At 41.7% G+C, this 17,070-nt stretch overlaps 1 protein-coding gene across 1 annotated transcript in view; it reads left to right on the forward strand.

Moving 5' to 3' along the window:
- ZBTB43 (zinc finger and BTB domain containing 43) overlaps positions 1-4,215 on the forward strand; it is a 26,985-nt gene extending 22,770 nt beyond the window's left edge. Inside the window, exon 3 of the mRNA XM_004375678.2 lies at positions 1,513-4,215. Coding sequence (XP_004375735.1) covers positions 1,536-2,939 — 1,404 coding nt within the window. The 5' untranslated portion in view covers positions 1,513-1,535 and the 3' untranslated portion in view covers positions 2,940-4,215. The remainder of the gene's footprint in view (positions 1-1,512) is intronic.
- Positions 4,216-17,070: the final 12,855 nt, after the last annotated feature.

Raw genomic sequence — 17,070 nt, forward strand, 5'->3', positions numbered from 1 at the left:
GTTTGGGAGTATTCCATCCTTTTCTATGCTCTGAAGTACCTTCAGTAGTAGTGGTATTAACTCTTCTCTGAAAGTTGGGTAGAATTCTCCAGTGAAGCCATCCGGGCCAGGGCTTTTTTTTGTTGGGAGTTTAATTACCTTTTCAATCTCTTCTTTTGTTATGAGTTTATTTAGTTGTTCTACCTCTGTTTGTGTTAGTTTAGGTAGATAGTGAGTTTCAAGAAATTTTTCCATTTCCTCTAGGTTTTCAGATTTGTTAGAGTACAATTTTTCATAGTATTCTGTTATGATTCTTTTCATTTCAGTGGGGTCTATTTTGATATTACCATCCATTTCTTATACGGGTTATCTGCTTCCTCTCCTGTTTTTCTTTTGTCATTTTGGCCAATGGTTTATCAGTTTTGTTGATCTTTTCAAAGAACCAGCTTTTGGTCTTGTTAACTCTTTCAATTGTTTATGTATTCTCTATTTCATTTAATTCTGCTCTAATTCTTATTATTTCCTTTCTTATGGCGCCTGAAGTCTTCTTTTGCTGCTCTCTTTCTACTTGTTCCAGTTGTAGGGATAATGTTTTGATTATGGCCCTTTCTTCTTTTTGGATGTGTGCATTTATTGGTATAAACTGACCTGTGAGCACTGCTTTGCTGTGTCCCAAAGGTTCTGGTAGGATGTGTTTTCCTTCTCGTTTAATTCTATGAATTTCTTTATTCCATCCTTAATTTCTTCTATAACCCAGGAGTTTTTGAGCAGGCTGTTGTTCAGTTTCCATGTGTTTGATTTTTTTCCCTTGCTTTTTCTGTTGTTGATTTCTACTTTAATGGCTTTATGGTCAGAAAAGATGCTTTGTACTATTTCGATGCTTTGGATTTTGTTAAGGCTTACTTGATGGCCTAACATGTGGTCTATTCCGGAGAATGTTCCATGTGCATTGGAAAAGAAAGTATCCTTGGCTGCTGTTGGGTGGAGTGTTCAGTATGTGTCTATGAGGTCAAGTTGGTTGATTGTAGCATTTAGCTCTTCTGTGTGTTTGTGAGCTTCTTTCTGGATGTTCTGTCCTTCACTGAAAGTGGTGTGTTGAAGTCTTCTACTACTATTGTGGAGCTGTCTATCTCTCTTTTCAGTGCTGTTAGAGTTTGTTCTATGTATTTTGGGACCCTGTTACTTACTTTGTTTTAATTGGAAATTTATACAGCTTATAAATTCAATTGCTTATGGATTCTATTCTCTCACTCACAGAGATTAAAAAAATATCGAGTTAATAGAATGTAAAGTGGTGAGTGGTTCCTGCTTTTGACCATATTTATACCTACAATCCTTATTCTGGGCCCTGAATCCTACAGAACAGTTCTAAAAAGACTAGGAGGGAATGAATGCTCTACCCTACTGGTATCCACAGATGAGGGGACTTTATGGAGCTTTGGAACTTGTCTTAGTTTTCTTAGTGATTCAGAAGGGGATAGGAAAACACTTGCTTTGGGCTGGAATTAGTAATAATTTTTCTTTCTCTTGTAGCACTGAACAAGATTTGTGATGAAATGGAGCCTGGAGCAAACTCTTTTCGAGTAGAATTTCCTGATTTTTCCAGCACCATTCTACAGAAACTGAACCAGCAGCGCCAGCAGGGACAATTGTGTGATGTCTCCATTGTTGTCCAAGGCCACATTTTCCGGGCACACAAAGCTGTTCTTGCTGCCAGTTCACCCTACTTTTCTGACCAGGTACTCCTGAAAAACAGCAGGAGAATTGTTTTACCTGATGTGATGAACCCAAGAGTGTTTGAGAACATTCTCCTATCTAGTTACACAGGACGTCTAGTAATGCCTGCTCCAGAAATTGTTAGTTACTTAACAGCAGCAAGCTTCCTCCAGATGTGGCATGTGGTAGACAAGTGCACTGAGGTTTTAGAGGGAAACCCTACAGTCCTTTGTCAAAAGCTGAATCACGGCAGTGACCACCAGTCTCCAAGCAGCAGCAGTTATAATGGTCTGGTAGAGAGTTTTGAGCTGGGTTCTGGGGGCCATGCTGATTTCCCCAAAGCCCAGGAACTGAGAGATGGAGAAAATGAAGAGGAGAGCACCAAAGACGAGCTGTCTTCTCAGCTTACCGAGCATGAATACCTTCCCAGCAACTCGTCCACAGAGCATGACCGGCTGAGCACTGAAATGACAAGCCAGGATGGGGAGGAGGGGGCCAGTGACAGCGCCGACTTCCACTACACCCGGCCCATGTACAGCAAGCCCAGCATAATGGCTCACAAACGTTGGATCCACGTGAAGCCTGAGCGCTTTGAACAGGCTTGCGAGGGCGTGGACGTTCATGCCACATATGATGAGCACCAGGTCACTGAGTCCATCGATACCATGCAGACAGAGCACTCAATCCAGCCTTCAGGAGTGGAGGAGGACTTTCACACTGGGGAAAAAAAAGTGGAAGCAGAGTTTGATGAACAGGCTGAGGAAAGCAATTATGATGAGCAGGTGGATTTCTACGGCTCTTCCATGGAAGAGTTTTCTGGAGAGAGGTCGGATGGGAATCTAATTGGGCACAGACAGGAGACTTCCCTAGCAGCAGGCTACAGTGAGAATATTGAAATGGTAACAGGAATTAAAGAAGAGGCTTCTCACTTAGGATTCTCAGCCACTGACAAGCTGTATCCTTGTCAGTGTGGAAAAAGTTTTACTCACAAGAGTCAGAGAGATCGACACATGAGCATGCACCTCGGTCTTCGGCCTTATGGCTGTGGTGTCTGTGGTAAGAAATTCAAAATGAAGCATCATCTTGTGGGACACATGAAAATTCACACAGGCATAAAGCCATACGAGTGTAATATCTGTGCAAAGAGATTTATGTGGAGGGACAGTTTCCACAGGCACGTGACTTCTTGTACCAAGTCCTACGAAGCTGCAAAGGCTGAGCAGAATACGGCTGAGGCTAACTAAAAATAGGATCTGGCCCTTGAGTGGCATGCACAAAAATAAACTATGGTAATTATGCAAATCTGGGCACAGATGATGCGTGCTACTTGCTATTATGAGAGAAGCTTTAAAAAAGAAAGAAGATATTTCTGAAAGATCAGCTCTAAGCAGGCCAATTTAAAAAAATCTAATTCCTCAAATTTTATATATTCCAGTCCTGGCCTGGAGGAGGTAATGGGGGTAAGTTAACCCACCTCCCAGCTGGCAACTTAAACCTTCATGCCAGTTGTGTTTGAGGCAAGTGGACTTTGTGCTATAGACACCTGCACTTGGAACTGGACTTCAGCCCACCAGTGCCATTTCAGGTGGCAGCAGTTTTTGATCACTGATTATTACAAGGTCATGTTGAAATTTTATTTTGCTCTTACTATAGATACTTAAGTAATGTGGAGTTGATTGGTAGCTGCTTCACTGAATGAACTGCTACTGTTGTAAAAGCAACAAATAATGTGATTCCTGGAATGAGAAAATGTATTAACAGAGCTCTCTTGTCTGGTTTTATTCTTTCTAAAGGGTATTTTAACTAAAACTATGGAGATACTAAGAGGGTGATATTCTAAGTATGAAACAACTACAACTTATGGTACAAGCTTCGATTTCTGTAAGATGCCACAGTCACACTGTGTTTCAGACTCTTGATAAAGCAAAGTTTTGTATTTTAGTACTAACATTTAGTTTGAACAATTGTATCTCACTGTAATTCTCTAGGGTGCCAGTGTAATTGGTTTGCTGTCCCAAATCCTGTTCGTTTAATTGTAGCATCCACAGTAGTGGGATCCACTCTGGCTAGTGGATGTCTAGCCCACAGTACCATTGGCTGCTCCAGCTGTTGCCCTGTCTGTGGTGCTTCCCAAAGAGGGCAGTCAGTAACTACAGTTGGTGGGAAGGAGCCTAAAGTCAGGGCTAAGAGTTACCTGTGAACTTCAGGAGTTAATAGAGTGCTACAGTGACACTGCAACTGTTAAAATAAGAGTTGCAGAGAAGCAGAATTCTATGAATGCAGGTTATACTTGAGGTGGGGAAAACTGCCCAAGAAGAGAGGAGTCTTGAAAATACACTGGTGAGAGGATGCTCTTTTAGAGGGAGGGGTACACTGAGCTAATACTGCCCATTCTTTAGGATGCTGAGATGTATTTTAAAAGGGGGAATGATGGAGTCCTAATTTTAGCAAAGTAGTCTACAAATTCATGCTCACAAATTATAGATAAAGCTGCATAAATTTACAAGTCCACATAGCTACCAAAAAACAGCAAGAAAAGCAGCTATTCTGAGACCTTTTCTGCCAATAAGTCAAATGTTTTAGGTTAAAAAGAGCATATATTCAGAATGCTTTTAAGCTGTGTGATATACCTGAAGTTACTACCAGGGTAGGACCAGGTGCTACTACTATGTCAACTTTTCCATAAACTTAACTGGTCTATTCTAAATTTTAAGTAGAAACTTTTTTCCCTTAAAATAAAAATAACTTTTCTTGGATTTCGGGTGAAATTTTGTTTGAAAGTTTGGCTTTGCTCTGATGTGATAGACATTGCTGGCAGTGGCCTCTGATCCTCAAGCTACTAACACCAAGGAGTTTACTTGTTAAACATTGTCTGAAAAGGGGGAAAGAAAGTACTTATTTACCAGTTAACTCTTGTAATCAAGATTACAAAACAGGGATCTGTTCACTAACACTGTATCATTCTCGATATATAAAAAGCACTTTGTATTTAAAACTTTATTATATATATATATATACATATATATATTGTTTTTTAATCTAGAAACTAGATATTACCTCTTGGTTGTTTGCCACATTAATATCTTCTTTTAGTGTTGAAACTTCACCAGTTAACAGTCCTTTCTCTGTGTACCTGACAAAAGTGTATAGAGGTGACTGTACAATCAAGCTCAATTACTCCTTATCCTTTTGTGATACGAGAGGCCAGTGGGTTTTAGTTATGATCTTAACCATTATGCGTGAGGAAAAATTGTTTTATTACTCCTATAAGTTTCAGTACTAAGGCAGTGAAGCCATTTTGTTCTGCCAAAAGCTGATCACCCTTTCTGTTTGGAGTTTTGATATGCTATTTTCCTTTAAAGATTATATTCAAAGAAGCGTTGGAACATTTGGGGAGAAGAATCTGAGAGATAAAATTCTGGAAAAATCATGGTCCTTCAGTATGCTGAAGTCAGCACAGTACCTTGGCATGAGTAGTGATAAAGAGCTTTTGTTCAGCCAGGAGTTATTGCCCACACTTGGGTGCTTATTTTGGAAGCAGTCAGTTGTACTGGGACTAATTTAATGTTTTGTGAAGAGAGGAGTATCTTTTATTGAAATTCTTACCTGTATATCAGCTACTAAATGTAGAACTTAAGGTGTAAATTCCTCATATCTACTGTTTTAAGGTTTTTATGATACTTGGAGTTTTGGTAAAAATGGAGATTGCCAATTGGGTTAACCAGACCCTGTGAGATAGTTGGGCGTCTGAAATGCTGGTCATGTTCAGAGAGGCAGGGGAAGGGGATTGCCTTAGTTTGGATATTAAAAGTGAATTTTTAGAAACTAAGTTTTTAGGATTAGGAGATCATACTGCATTACTACCTTTTTTTCCTCTTCACCCTGGGTTGAAGTGATAATCTCTCTCCTTAGCCTCAATTCAGCTTTAGAAAATCTTTATCCTTCCAAATCAGTTTGGATAGTTGTGGGTAACATTTTCCAAACAGACTTTCAGGGATCATTTCAGTGGCCTATAACCAAGGTATTTTTCCCCTACTTTGAATCTTAACTGTGGTTTTTCTCCAATTCCAGTGGGAAAGGGCTTCAAAGTACCATCAATGGTATTTAATATTAGTACTTATACCATGCCTTTAATTTTAGGTGTTCATATTATAACAATCCACTTGGTAAAGCAGATATCACCATCTAACTAAGGAAGACTGAGATAGCCTTTCCTCAAGTGTTGTGGGTTACCCTCAGGCACTCCTGGGTCTCAGCCTATTTGATTCTCATTCTAGATTCACCTGCCTCCAGGCCCTTCTTTTGGCCACCTCTTTAAAAGAGTCTGCCCCAAAGGGTCCCCTCTGTTTTAGTGGGTATTTGCTGAATTAAACTGACCCTAAGTTGGCTTCTAGCTATTGGACAAAGCTGCTTGGCCTCAGTGGCTCCTTCTGTGGAGGTAAGCGCACCCCAAGTTGCTGCAGAAGTGAAGTTGAGGCAGAGCAGAAGCAACATAGCTGCGTTTTCCCAGGGGAAGGGGATGTGCTGCAGAGAGGGCTCCATCACGCCAGATCCAGGTGTTTGCTTTTATAAGGTCTCTGATAATTAGGAATGCTGGAAAACAAGCAACATACATCGCCCCACCTCCCTTCAATCTGTGCCACTAATTTTGTGATCTTGGTTAGGTAACGAACTTGGTTCAGTGAAACCAGGGGTTTTTTTCTTCGCTACTTATATATTTAAAGGTACATGTTTCTTATTTCAAATCCCTACTGATAGTGCCCTGTGGGAAGATGCTGGAACACATTTTACAAAATGTGACTTTTTTTTTAGTTGTGCTTGAAGCCTGTGTCATAATGTCAGTTGCTGCTGCCTTCTTTCCTCTTATGAGGTTCCCAATGTTTCTTCCAGAAAATTACTTTATTTATGCAAGTCAGGTGACTCTTAGGCCACAAAACCATTTGATGATAAACAGATTATCATTAGGTGCATATCTTATTGATATTTTGTGAAATGTTATGCCTGTGTTGCAAAAGTTGAATAGTTTTGTCTTTATATATTGCTGTCTTCAGTGTACAGCATGGTTTTACTTAATTGAATGTTACTGTTTAATATTTTCTTCTTATAGAAGAGACCATGCCCTTTTGTATGACATGTTTTAATAAATGTTATCTGTCAACTTTGTAAAAGTTTTGTTTTTCACTCTGGATAGATGACCACATGTCTTTGTTTTCATTCTGGCTTTTGCCACCTGAGAATAAAAGTTATAGTATGGCCTTTTGATAAATAAATACCAAATAGTCTGATCAAATAGGCAGTGAGTTACCATTTTCTCTACCAGATTATTATTTCATTTTAAACTCCCACCAACCCCATCAAATAGTTAAGTGTGCTGGATATTCTGTGTTTGCTCCTTGGGACTCACTCCCCACCTCTTCCCATCCTGCGCTTTGCTCCAGGAGGCTGGCCTCTGTAGACCTTCCTTCTGGCCTCTGGGCATGATCCGCCAAAAGAGGTGCTGGGAGAACATTGATAGATGACAGGAGAGGAAAGCTGACGGATTTATTCCCATGGCTTCTTCCTACCAGGCGTGGTTGGCAGTGGCTGAGTTGCTTTGCCAAGGGCCACACCTCCTGTCAGGCAGCCTCTGGATTTGGTAACTACACCCTCCCCTTGTTCCTTCAAACCTAGGTGTGGTCCTGACTCCCTGCTGTGCTAGCCGTGGGGTGCTTCACTGTCCTCGTTGGATTTCCCTAACCCTGCCCACACCCTTGTAAATAAACCCTTTATGAAACCCTCCTCAGTTACCCCAATTTAAGCGTACTATCCGTTTCCTGCCAGGACCCTGGCTAATACCGTGGGTATCGTCATTTCACAAATGAGCCAGGTGTGATTGAGAGAAGTTCGGTATATCACCAAAGGTTATACAGCAACTACGGGTGGAGCCATGGCTACAATACGGTGGTGGTTTTTATCCTGCTCTGTAATGTTCCCATGCTCTTTAGTTGGGTCCCTCTCTGCCCTCACTTTACTCATCTTACCTCCCCACCCCCCAAATCCTAGAGAAGTCGAAACAGTGGTCTTTAAAAGTGCTTCAGGCACTGAGGACCCCACATATTTCCTAACAACAGCTCATTACCAGAGATACTGCTTGTTTTAGATCAAACTTAACCATCTTCCTACACAAACCTTCTGTTACCACTGTTTGTTGTGAAGTTTTTTTTTTCCTCCGTTGCTGATTTTGAAGCCAACTACAGATTGCCTCAGCTTCTGTAAGGGGAAGAAGTCAAGAAGGACCATTTATAGCCTTTAATCACTTGGTTGTCTGAGACAGGGCCTGTCCATCCTGACTGAGCAGCTCAGGCCCTCAGCTTGGTGACCCCTCCTTGCCCCCACCCCCACTTTCACCCCTCCTATTACCCTACATAGGCTCCTGGCTACTAGCAGTCCAGCAATGCCCACCTAGGAAGCAGGGTTCCCCGTAGCACACATCTCATGCAGGGGTAGAGACCTCTGGGCTATGAATATGAGAAGCACTGTGTTCCTTATCAGGAGAAGAGGAAAGTTGAAGTTGCTCATTTGTATTTGGGAACAGAAGGGGGGTGGGATGTGAAGGATGTTATCTATATGGGGCATATAACACCTGTGCAGTGTATTTAGATTTCCTTACAGTCAATTCAGGGGCCACTTCTTCCCACCAAACCACTGAAGCATTCCTTGAGACAGTCCCCATGACTGGGCATCTTGGAGGAAGCTCAGCTCTAGAATTTGCCCACAGTCAGTGGAAACGAGGTAAGTTTGAATTTACTGTAACAATCATTATTTGGTGAATGTTTTAAATATGTTCTTTCTCAGTGCAGATAAAAGAATTCTGTGCCCTTCCAACTCTTGTTTTTAAGAAAAGTTGATTGGTGCTCTGTAGTTGGAGTTCAGTGAATAAAAGAAAGGCACAAATGGCACTTTTTTTCCCCTCTTAACGAGAAACCAGAAAGGGGAGGGGGGAGTCTTGTGGCCTTTCCTATTCTAAACTGGTTTAACTAGTTTGAGTCAAAACCAGATTATTTGGTTTTAAAATCTTGTTCCACTTTTAATTTTTTCCAAACAGATAAGCCAGTGTGCCTTGCAAGTAACTTGATGCAATTACAGGAGAGTTACAGCTGCCCTTTGAGGGAGTGTGTGGGCTCTATAAAAACAAGATAATTCATGAGCAATATTGAAGGTAAATATAGGTTATAAAAAGCTTAATGGCTTTTTACTTAGACTCTAGTGATTAGGGATTCTATTTTTTCTTCCTAATATTCTAAAACTGTACTGAAGCCATTAAATGTGTTTATAACTTAATAAGATACCAGTTACTCCCCAGAGTATACTGGTCTACCTAATGTCACAGCTAACCTTTATTCATGGGAGCTAAAAGGCTGCCTCTAGAATTGCCCCTGTCTTGTTAATTTGGGGTCAGCAGTGTTGTGATAAAGATCCTCAACAGCACAGCACCACTCGTGATGGATGGATAGATGCCAAACTGGTAAACTCCGCTAGAATTCATGTAGGATCTGGCGTAGCTAGACATTGTAGACTTCAAAATGACAGCAAAGTGACCTTGAGCCAAAGGATAATTTTTACCTCATTTATATAGTGTGTCACGTGTGAAATATCTTTTGTCTAATCACAGTATGAAGAATACAAGAGAACTTTTCTTGGAGAGAATTTTAACTGCGGTTCTTTATATGTTACCCCTTGGGCTCTGAACATCCACTCAACCCTCTGAATGCCATACCTACATTAATGGGTGGAAGAAGAATTGGGATTAGAGTGTGAAAATAACAGTTCTAAGTGAAGGCTCATTGTACACTTAGCATGTGCTAAGTACTTAACTTACATTAACTCATTTATTCCACACAACAGTCCCAGGAGGTGGAATTTTCTTCCAGGCCACCTCTTGTAGTACAAAAGAATGATAACTTTATATTCTGTTGGGGGAATGTTTTTTGCCCATCAGGGAACTCCCTCTGTAAGCCCTGACTCCTGGGCTGGCAGGCATGTCTGTGTTTGGGGGTAGATTCTCACAGTTGTCCCTCCCCATCTGTAGGTTACTTCCCTCCCACAGAGCACAGTTTCTGACACTGGAAAGCATGGCCCTTGGTTGGGTATCCTTTTGGTACCTTTAGGTGGTGGATGACTTACTGGGTCCCACTCTGAGGTCTTGCACTCTGCTCTCCAAGGAAAAATAAAAACTCCACCCAGAGATTGTGTCCCAGAGTTGGCATCAGCAGCTAACCCTACTTGAACTCCTTGAGTTCAGAAAATACATGAAAAAATTAACCCCTCAGGAATGGAGAGTCCATGGATTTTCAAACTGGTAGAAAAGCCCCATCAGGGCCAAGTCCAAGAAATGGGCAGGGGGAAGGAGCTTGACCCATCCCTGTTCCCTTCAACCAGAGCAGCTTCAATTTCATGTGGTGCAGCCAACAGACAGTTTCTATGGAAGCTCTGATGATGATCACGGGATTCCTAGAGAACCTCTTAAACCCCCATGGTTTGGCAGCTGGGCTCAGGCCTGCAGGCAGTGCCCTTGCTGAATAGAGCTTACCTTTGCCAAGTGCCTACTGTGTTCAGCACTGTTCTAAGCACTTTCATGGATTAACTCTTCACCGTCACACCTACTGTACAAAGTAGATGCTACTCCCATCCCTATCTAGCAGGAGGAAACTTGCTTGTGAGTAGGAGAGCCAGGATTCAAACCTAGGCAGCCCGAGTCCTGGAGTACTCACTAAACTCCATGTACTCTGCTGCTGTTCAGTGACTGTCGGCCCAAGAGTTCAGAACATCCATAGTAAACCCCACACTGCCTTCCAGTGCCTTGGGTGTTAAATTTTTAATGTAATCAATCAGAGAGGGGTTTCAAAGGGCAAGGGCTTATCTGGGCCCCCTGACCACTGCCCTGGTGTTTATCTCCAGGAGATTGTGGGTCTCAGCACCAGTTGCACCTGCTTATCTCCAGGTTGGTAGGCCCCAAGCAGGCCCACCCTGTTTTCATCAGCCTCTGGGAATAGCCACTCCCTCACAACAGCCTCCACTCCACTCCTAACGTCATACTCTACTGCTTGTCTCCTCCAAGCTGTTCTCCTTTCTAAGCAGATCTCATCCTGTCACTTCCCATAGTCAACCTGATGGGATCTTAATTCAGCTTGGCATCCAAGGCCCTTCCCTGAACTGGGGTCGGCCTACTTCTCTGTTCTTATCTGCCGCAACCCACTTCTCTTTGTCATTGTACGGAGGGTTTTCTCTGCCTTGAATACTCATCCTTCTCTTTTCCATCCATTCCTACTTTATCCAGGTTCTGCAAATTTCATTTCTGTTATGCCTTCCCTGAGCAACCCCCCAAATTTTTCACTCCACTCTTAGTGATTCCATTTCATTTTTAACTTAGCTGTCTTGTAGCACTTGTCACTGTATTATAATTTGTGTATACCATCTATGCTTAAACCCTCCTGCACCTCTCACTCCCCGCACATAACCATGTCCTCTGCTAAACAGTGAGCTCCTCAAAAACAGGAACCATGTCTTAGTTGTCTCTCAGTGGCCATTCCTGGCACAGTCCTGATCCACAGTAAGTACTGCTGAATTAAAAGAAAAAGGAATGCAGATTCACTTTTGAGCCCTTATCCACCAGTTACAGCCATGGACTTTTTGCTTAGTCGAAGACCTTCTTAGGAAGTGTGAGCACCTGACAATCTTACGAAGTGCCCTCTTCCGACTAAATGTCGCCCAAGTGTTGCTGAAATCATTTGTTAGCTGAGAATGCTGGTAAGTAAGTATGAGTCCTCTTTCCTAACCCAAATAACAGATTTTATACTTGAGCAGGTACTTAGCTGTAATACTGGACACTAATTTATCTAGGTAAAGGCAGGCAGAAGAAGGCAATAGGATTTATTAAAAAAGGATTTCTCAGAGAGAAAAGTCAGTGTCTGACTGAAACCAAAATGTCAGTAGAATAACTTTTGGTTGACAACTTGCTTTGGAAGTGGAACAAACTGAATTGCCACACTCCTTATTAAACATACTGGACCGATAGTTAAGAAAAGTGACTAATTTTGTTGTTAATTTCTGCTGAGAATCTTGTTCCAGAAGAGGGCATATTTTCAGTAATATTTTGGCACAATCTAAAACAGATGGTTACATGTTAGTTGGTGCTTCGTCTGATACTAAAATTTGTGGTAATTTTTAAGGACCAAAAGTTGCTTTTGGACAACTTTCAAATTGTGCTTGTGCTATTCTAAGCTTTAAGAAATGGTAGAATGTTGTACTCGGGAAACACAAAATCTAGGTTAGACAATTGTGTGCAATAAAAGCTCTGTGTTTAGTGTGAATTGGCTCTGAGGGGGCACAGCATGAGTTTTTTTGACCATCTGAAATTAGAAAGGGTAGCAGTGAAATCTGCAACCCCCACAAGCAGCTTTTTGCTGAGAAGATACTGTGCAGTTTTGCTGTAAGTGACTTCAGAAGCATCTTAGGGAAATCGTTACCAATTTTTTCAAGTAGGAGGATCACTTTTGAATATTAGAAAATTTTGCAGACTTCCCCCATACATAATAATAGTTGATCAAGAAAAATCCAAAATTACAAAACACTATTATATGTTCAGTGATGCTTAAATGCATTTATATTTATTCTTTAAAAAGCATACAGTTGAAAAATATTAGCACAAACACATAGGAGGCTTCAGAAGTGGCTTTACAACCTCCTGGGGCTATTGTTTGGTTCATTCATTCACTTATTTATTTACCAGATATTTATTGACCACCAGCTGTGGCCCTAGGCTGAGCCCCCAGATGGTCATTCCTTGTCTTTAGAGTCTGTGAAAATCATTCCAGTCGACAAAAAAATGGACATTTCAGGATAGGTCTTTTGCTGTCTGCCTCACATAATTGGCTAAACCTTATGAATCCCTTTAAGCTTTAACCATCAACTTTGAGAGAACAATTCTCAAATAAACCTTAAACTATGGGTGGTAAACAAGATGTTCTTAGCTGTGAATATGGTCTAAGCCACAGAGCTTTATTGATTTGTAGGACAAGACCCTAGTTAGGACCACTTCTTATAATAGCTGTAGGTACCCTCAATCTCACCTGATTTTCTGGGTTTTCAGTTAATTCATCACTTCCATTACCTGAGGTTGAAAGGCACAAAACTTCCCCATCAAAGACTCTTATGTCTGCCTCCCAGGATTTTCCCATTCTCCCTTTTTGAGCAGAACCCTTTTTTCATAATTCATCTGCCATAGTTCAGCACGTTGAATTCACAAAGGACAATATGGAAGCTATAGAATAAATCAGTAACAGGCTCTCAACTCACTATCTAGTAAGCAGAGTCATGTTTTCAAAAAAAAAAAAAAAAGTAAGAACTTACTACTATGTGCTGTTCTCGGTGGAGATACAGCAGTAAATAAAACATATAAAAATCCCTGCTCTCCAGGACTTTACATTCTAGAGGTAGATAAGACCAGTGCCTATCCAACACTAATGAAAAGTACCACAGGCTCTCACACAGGAAAAGGATTGTTAGATGCACACAGGAAGTCTTCCTGGTCTCTGCAGGGACTGGAAGGATGGATGAGATTCTGAACGGTAGAAATGCAGATTGGAGAAGAGGCCATCCTACCCAGAGGAAAAAGTTTGAAGAAAGGCATGGAGGTAGGGAAGTATGAAAGAGAGCCCTAGAAACACAGCAGGGAAGGTAGGTTGTGGGGGCCAAGTCTTTACCACGGTGAGGGATATCAACTACTGAGCGTTTGCCATAGGCCAGGTCTGTGCTAAGTTCTGTACATGTAATTTCTCATTAGATCTTTATAACAATCCAGCTTGATAGGTAAGGGGAAATAGGCTCAGAGGGGTTAAGTAAATGGCACAGCTGGAATTCTAGATCAGGTATGTCTGACTCTGAAGCCAACGTCACAAATGCATCATGCTGGTGCCCAAGGTCATGAAGGTCTTCAGATACCAAGCTGAGGAGTATGGATTTGATTTCATAGGTGATAATCAGAGCTGTCTGAAAGATTAACCCGATCAAATGATATGACCTAGGACATGGTATTTGTGCTGCATTCCCTTCAGGGGCAGAGTAACTAATAATAACCTTTCCAATGTGATTTCCTGGGTGTGGGACAGGTGCCTGAAGGGAGGAGCCACCAGGTGCCCATGTAGGCCAAGTTCAAAGTCAATGATGGTATGGGACTCATAGCAGCCTAGTGGGTTTTGGGGCGAGAGAGGCTGTTCTTAACCTTGGTAGGGCTGTCTGAGAACAAGAATTGCAGACTTTCTTCCGTGGGATTTTTGCCTCTGGCAGTGATCATGCACCACCCTCCAGTCATGCCAACCAAACCACAACAGCAATTCCTTTAAAGTTGCCCCACCAGTATCCTCAAGAATGGGCAGTGCTCATGCCCCTTTTCTCCATGAAGGATGCTATCAGTCACAAAGGGGAAGGGTGACTAGCAAGGAATCTCAAGAACCGTGCCCCACCCACACCACACACACTCAATTAAGGTCTAATTCTTTAAAGACTCTGAAGGCAGCTGTCACCATCCCTGTCCTCATTATCTCTCACCTAGATTACTGCACAGCCTGGTCTCGCCACTCCTCTCCATCCTACACATACTTGTCACCTCACTTTTTCATCACACCTCGAGGCTGCTCAGAAACAACGCTCAAGAGTTCCCAATTCTTACCAAAGTAAGCCCAAACTCTCGACTGTAAGCTTAGGCATTCTTTCTGGTTTGTTTTCTCCCCAATTTCTCCATCCTACCTACTTGACTCTCCAACCAAATCTCATATTCCTTGAACGTATCCTAAACTTCCATACATCTGTGAGCCTTGCTGACACAGTTCTCTCTGCGGGGCTCACTTTTTCCCCTTCTCCTGCCAGAATTCTGCCCATTAGTAGAAGTCATTCCTTTCTTTTTTTTTAATTGTACTTTAGATGAAGGTTTACTGAGCAAATCAGTTTCTCATTAAACAATTAATACACATATTGTTTTGTGATATTGGTTGCCTACCCCACAGCATGTCAACACTCTCCCCCTCTTGACTTTGGGTTCCCCATAACCAGCTTTCCTGTCCCCTCCTGCCTTCTCGTCCCTGCCCCTGAGTTGGTGTGCCCATTTAGTCTCGTTTTGTTTTATGGGCTCGTCTAATCTTTGGCTGAAGGATGAACCTCAGGAATGACTTCAGTACTGAGTTAAAAGGGTGTCTGGGGGCCATACTCTCGAGATTTCTTCAGTCTCTGTCAGACCAGGAAGTCTGGTCTTTTTTTGTGGGTTAGAATTTTGTTCTACATTTTTCTCCACCTCTGTCTGGGACACTCTATTGTGATCCCTGTCAGAGCAGTCCGTGGTGGTAGCCAGGCACCGTCTAGTTTTGCTGGACTCAGTCTGGTGGAGGCTATGGTAGTTGTGGTCCGTTAGTCCTTTGGACTAATCTTTCCCTTGTGTCTTTGGTTTTCTTCATTCTCCCTCACTTCTGAAGGGGTGAGATCAATGGAATATCTTAGTTGGCCGCTCACAAGCTTTTAAGACCCCAGACACTACTCACCAAAGCAGGATGTAGAATATTTTCTTTATAAACTATGTTACGCCAATTGAGCTAGATGTGCCACCCCCCCACCCCGACCATGGTCCCCACAGCCCTCAGCCCAGTAATTCGGTCCCTCAGGGAGTTTCGATGTGTCCATGAAGCTTCCATGATCTTACCTTGGTCGAGTTGTGCTAACTTCCCCAGAATTGTGTACTGTCTTACCCTTTACCAAAGTTACCACTTATGTGTTATCTATTTAGTGTTTTTTCCTCCCCACCCCTCCCCTGCCTCATAACCATCTAAGATTGCTTCTTTTTGTGTGTAAACCTTTCTGTAAGTTTTTATAGTAGTGGTCTCATAAAATATTTGACCTTTCTGATTGATTTATTTCACTCAGCATAGTGCCCCCCAGATTCATCCATGTTGTGAGATGTTTCGAAGAGTCATCATTGTTCTTCATCATTTCGTAGTATTCCATAGTGTGTATGTACCATAGTTTATCCATTCATCTGTTGATGGACACTTAAGTTGTTTCCATCTTTTCACTATTGTGAATAATGCTGCAGTGAACATGGACGTGCATATCTCTGTTCATGTGAGAGCTCTTATTTCTCTAGGATATATTCCTAGGAGTGGGATTGCTGGATCTTCTGTTATGGTATAATAATGATTGTGAGCATGGCACAGGATCGGGCAGTGTTTTGTTCTGTGGTACATGGGGTTGCTATGAGTCGGAACCAACTTGACGGAACCTAACAACAACAACAACATGGTATTTCTATTTCTAGCTTTTTAAGGAAGCACCATGGTAGTACCATTTTACATTCCCATCAGCAGTGCATAAGAGTTCCAAGCTCTTCACAGCCTTTCGAACATTTGTTAGTTTCTATTTTTTTTGATTCATGCCAGTAATGTCAGAGTGAGATGGTATCTCGTTACAGTTTTGATTTGCATTTCTGTAATGGCTAGTGATCTTGAGCATTTCCTCATATGTCTGTTAGCTGCCTGAATGTCTTCTTTGGTGAAGTGTCTGTTCATATCTTTTGCCCGTTGTTTAATTGGATTATTTGTCTTTTTGGTGTAGAGGTGTTGGATTTTCCTATGGATTTTAGAGATTAGACCTTTGTTGGATTTGTCTTAGCCAAAAATTTTTTTCCAGTCTGTAGGTTCTCTTTTTGCTCTTTTGGTGAAGTTTTTGATGAGCATAAATGTTTAATTTTTAGAAGATCCCAGTTATCTAGCTAATCTTCTGGTGTTTGTGTGTTGTTAGTTATAGTTTGTATGCTATTTATGCCATGTATTAGGGCTTTTAGTGTTGACCCTATTTTTTCTTAATGATCTTTATAGTTTTTGGTTTTATATTTAGGTCTTTGATCCATTTGGAATTAGTTTTTATGTATGGTGTGAGGTATGGCCTGTTTCATTTTTTTACAGATGGACATTAAGTTTTGAGTCGAGGCCATTTCTAATGCCACCTCCAAGAAGCTTTCACTGTTCTTCCCAGCTCAATATCATCTCTCCTTCTTTTGTGTTATTGTTAGGTGCCATCGTGTTGGTTCTGACTCATAGTGACCCTATGTACAAGAAAACGAAATGCTGCCCAGTCCTGCTCCATCATCACAATCGTTGTTATGCTTGAGCCCATTTGTTGCAGCCACTGTGTCAATCCATCTTCTTGAGGATCTTCCTGTTTTTCGCTGACCCTCTATGTTACCAAGCAAGATGTCCTTCTCCAGGGACAGGTCCCTCCTGATAACATGCCCAAAGTACATAAGAAGAAGTCTCACCATCCTCGCTTCCAAGGAGCATTCTGGCTGTAGTTCTT

The sequence above is a fragment of the Trichechus manatus genome, unplaced genomic scaffold (assembly GCF_000243295.1).
Source record: "Trichechus manatus latirostris isolate Lorelei unplaced genomic scaffold, TriManLat1.0 scaffold00038, whole genome shotgun sequence".
NCBI lineage: Eukaryota > Metazoa > Chordata > Mammalia > Sirenia > Trichechidae > Trichechus > Trichechus manatus.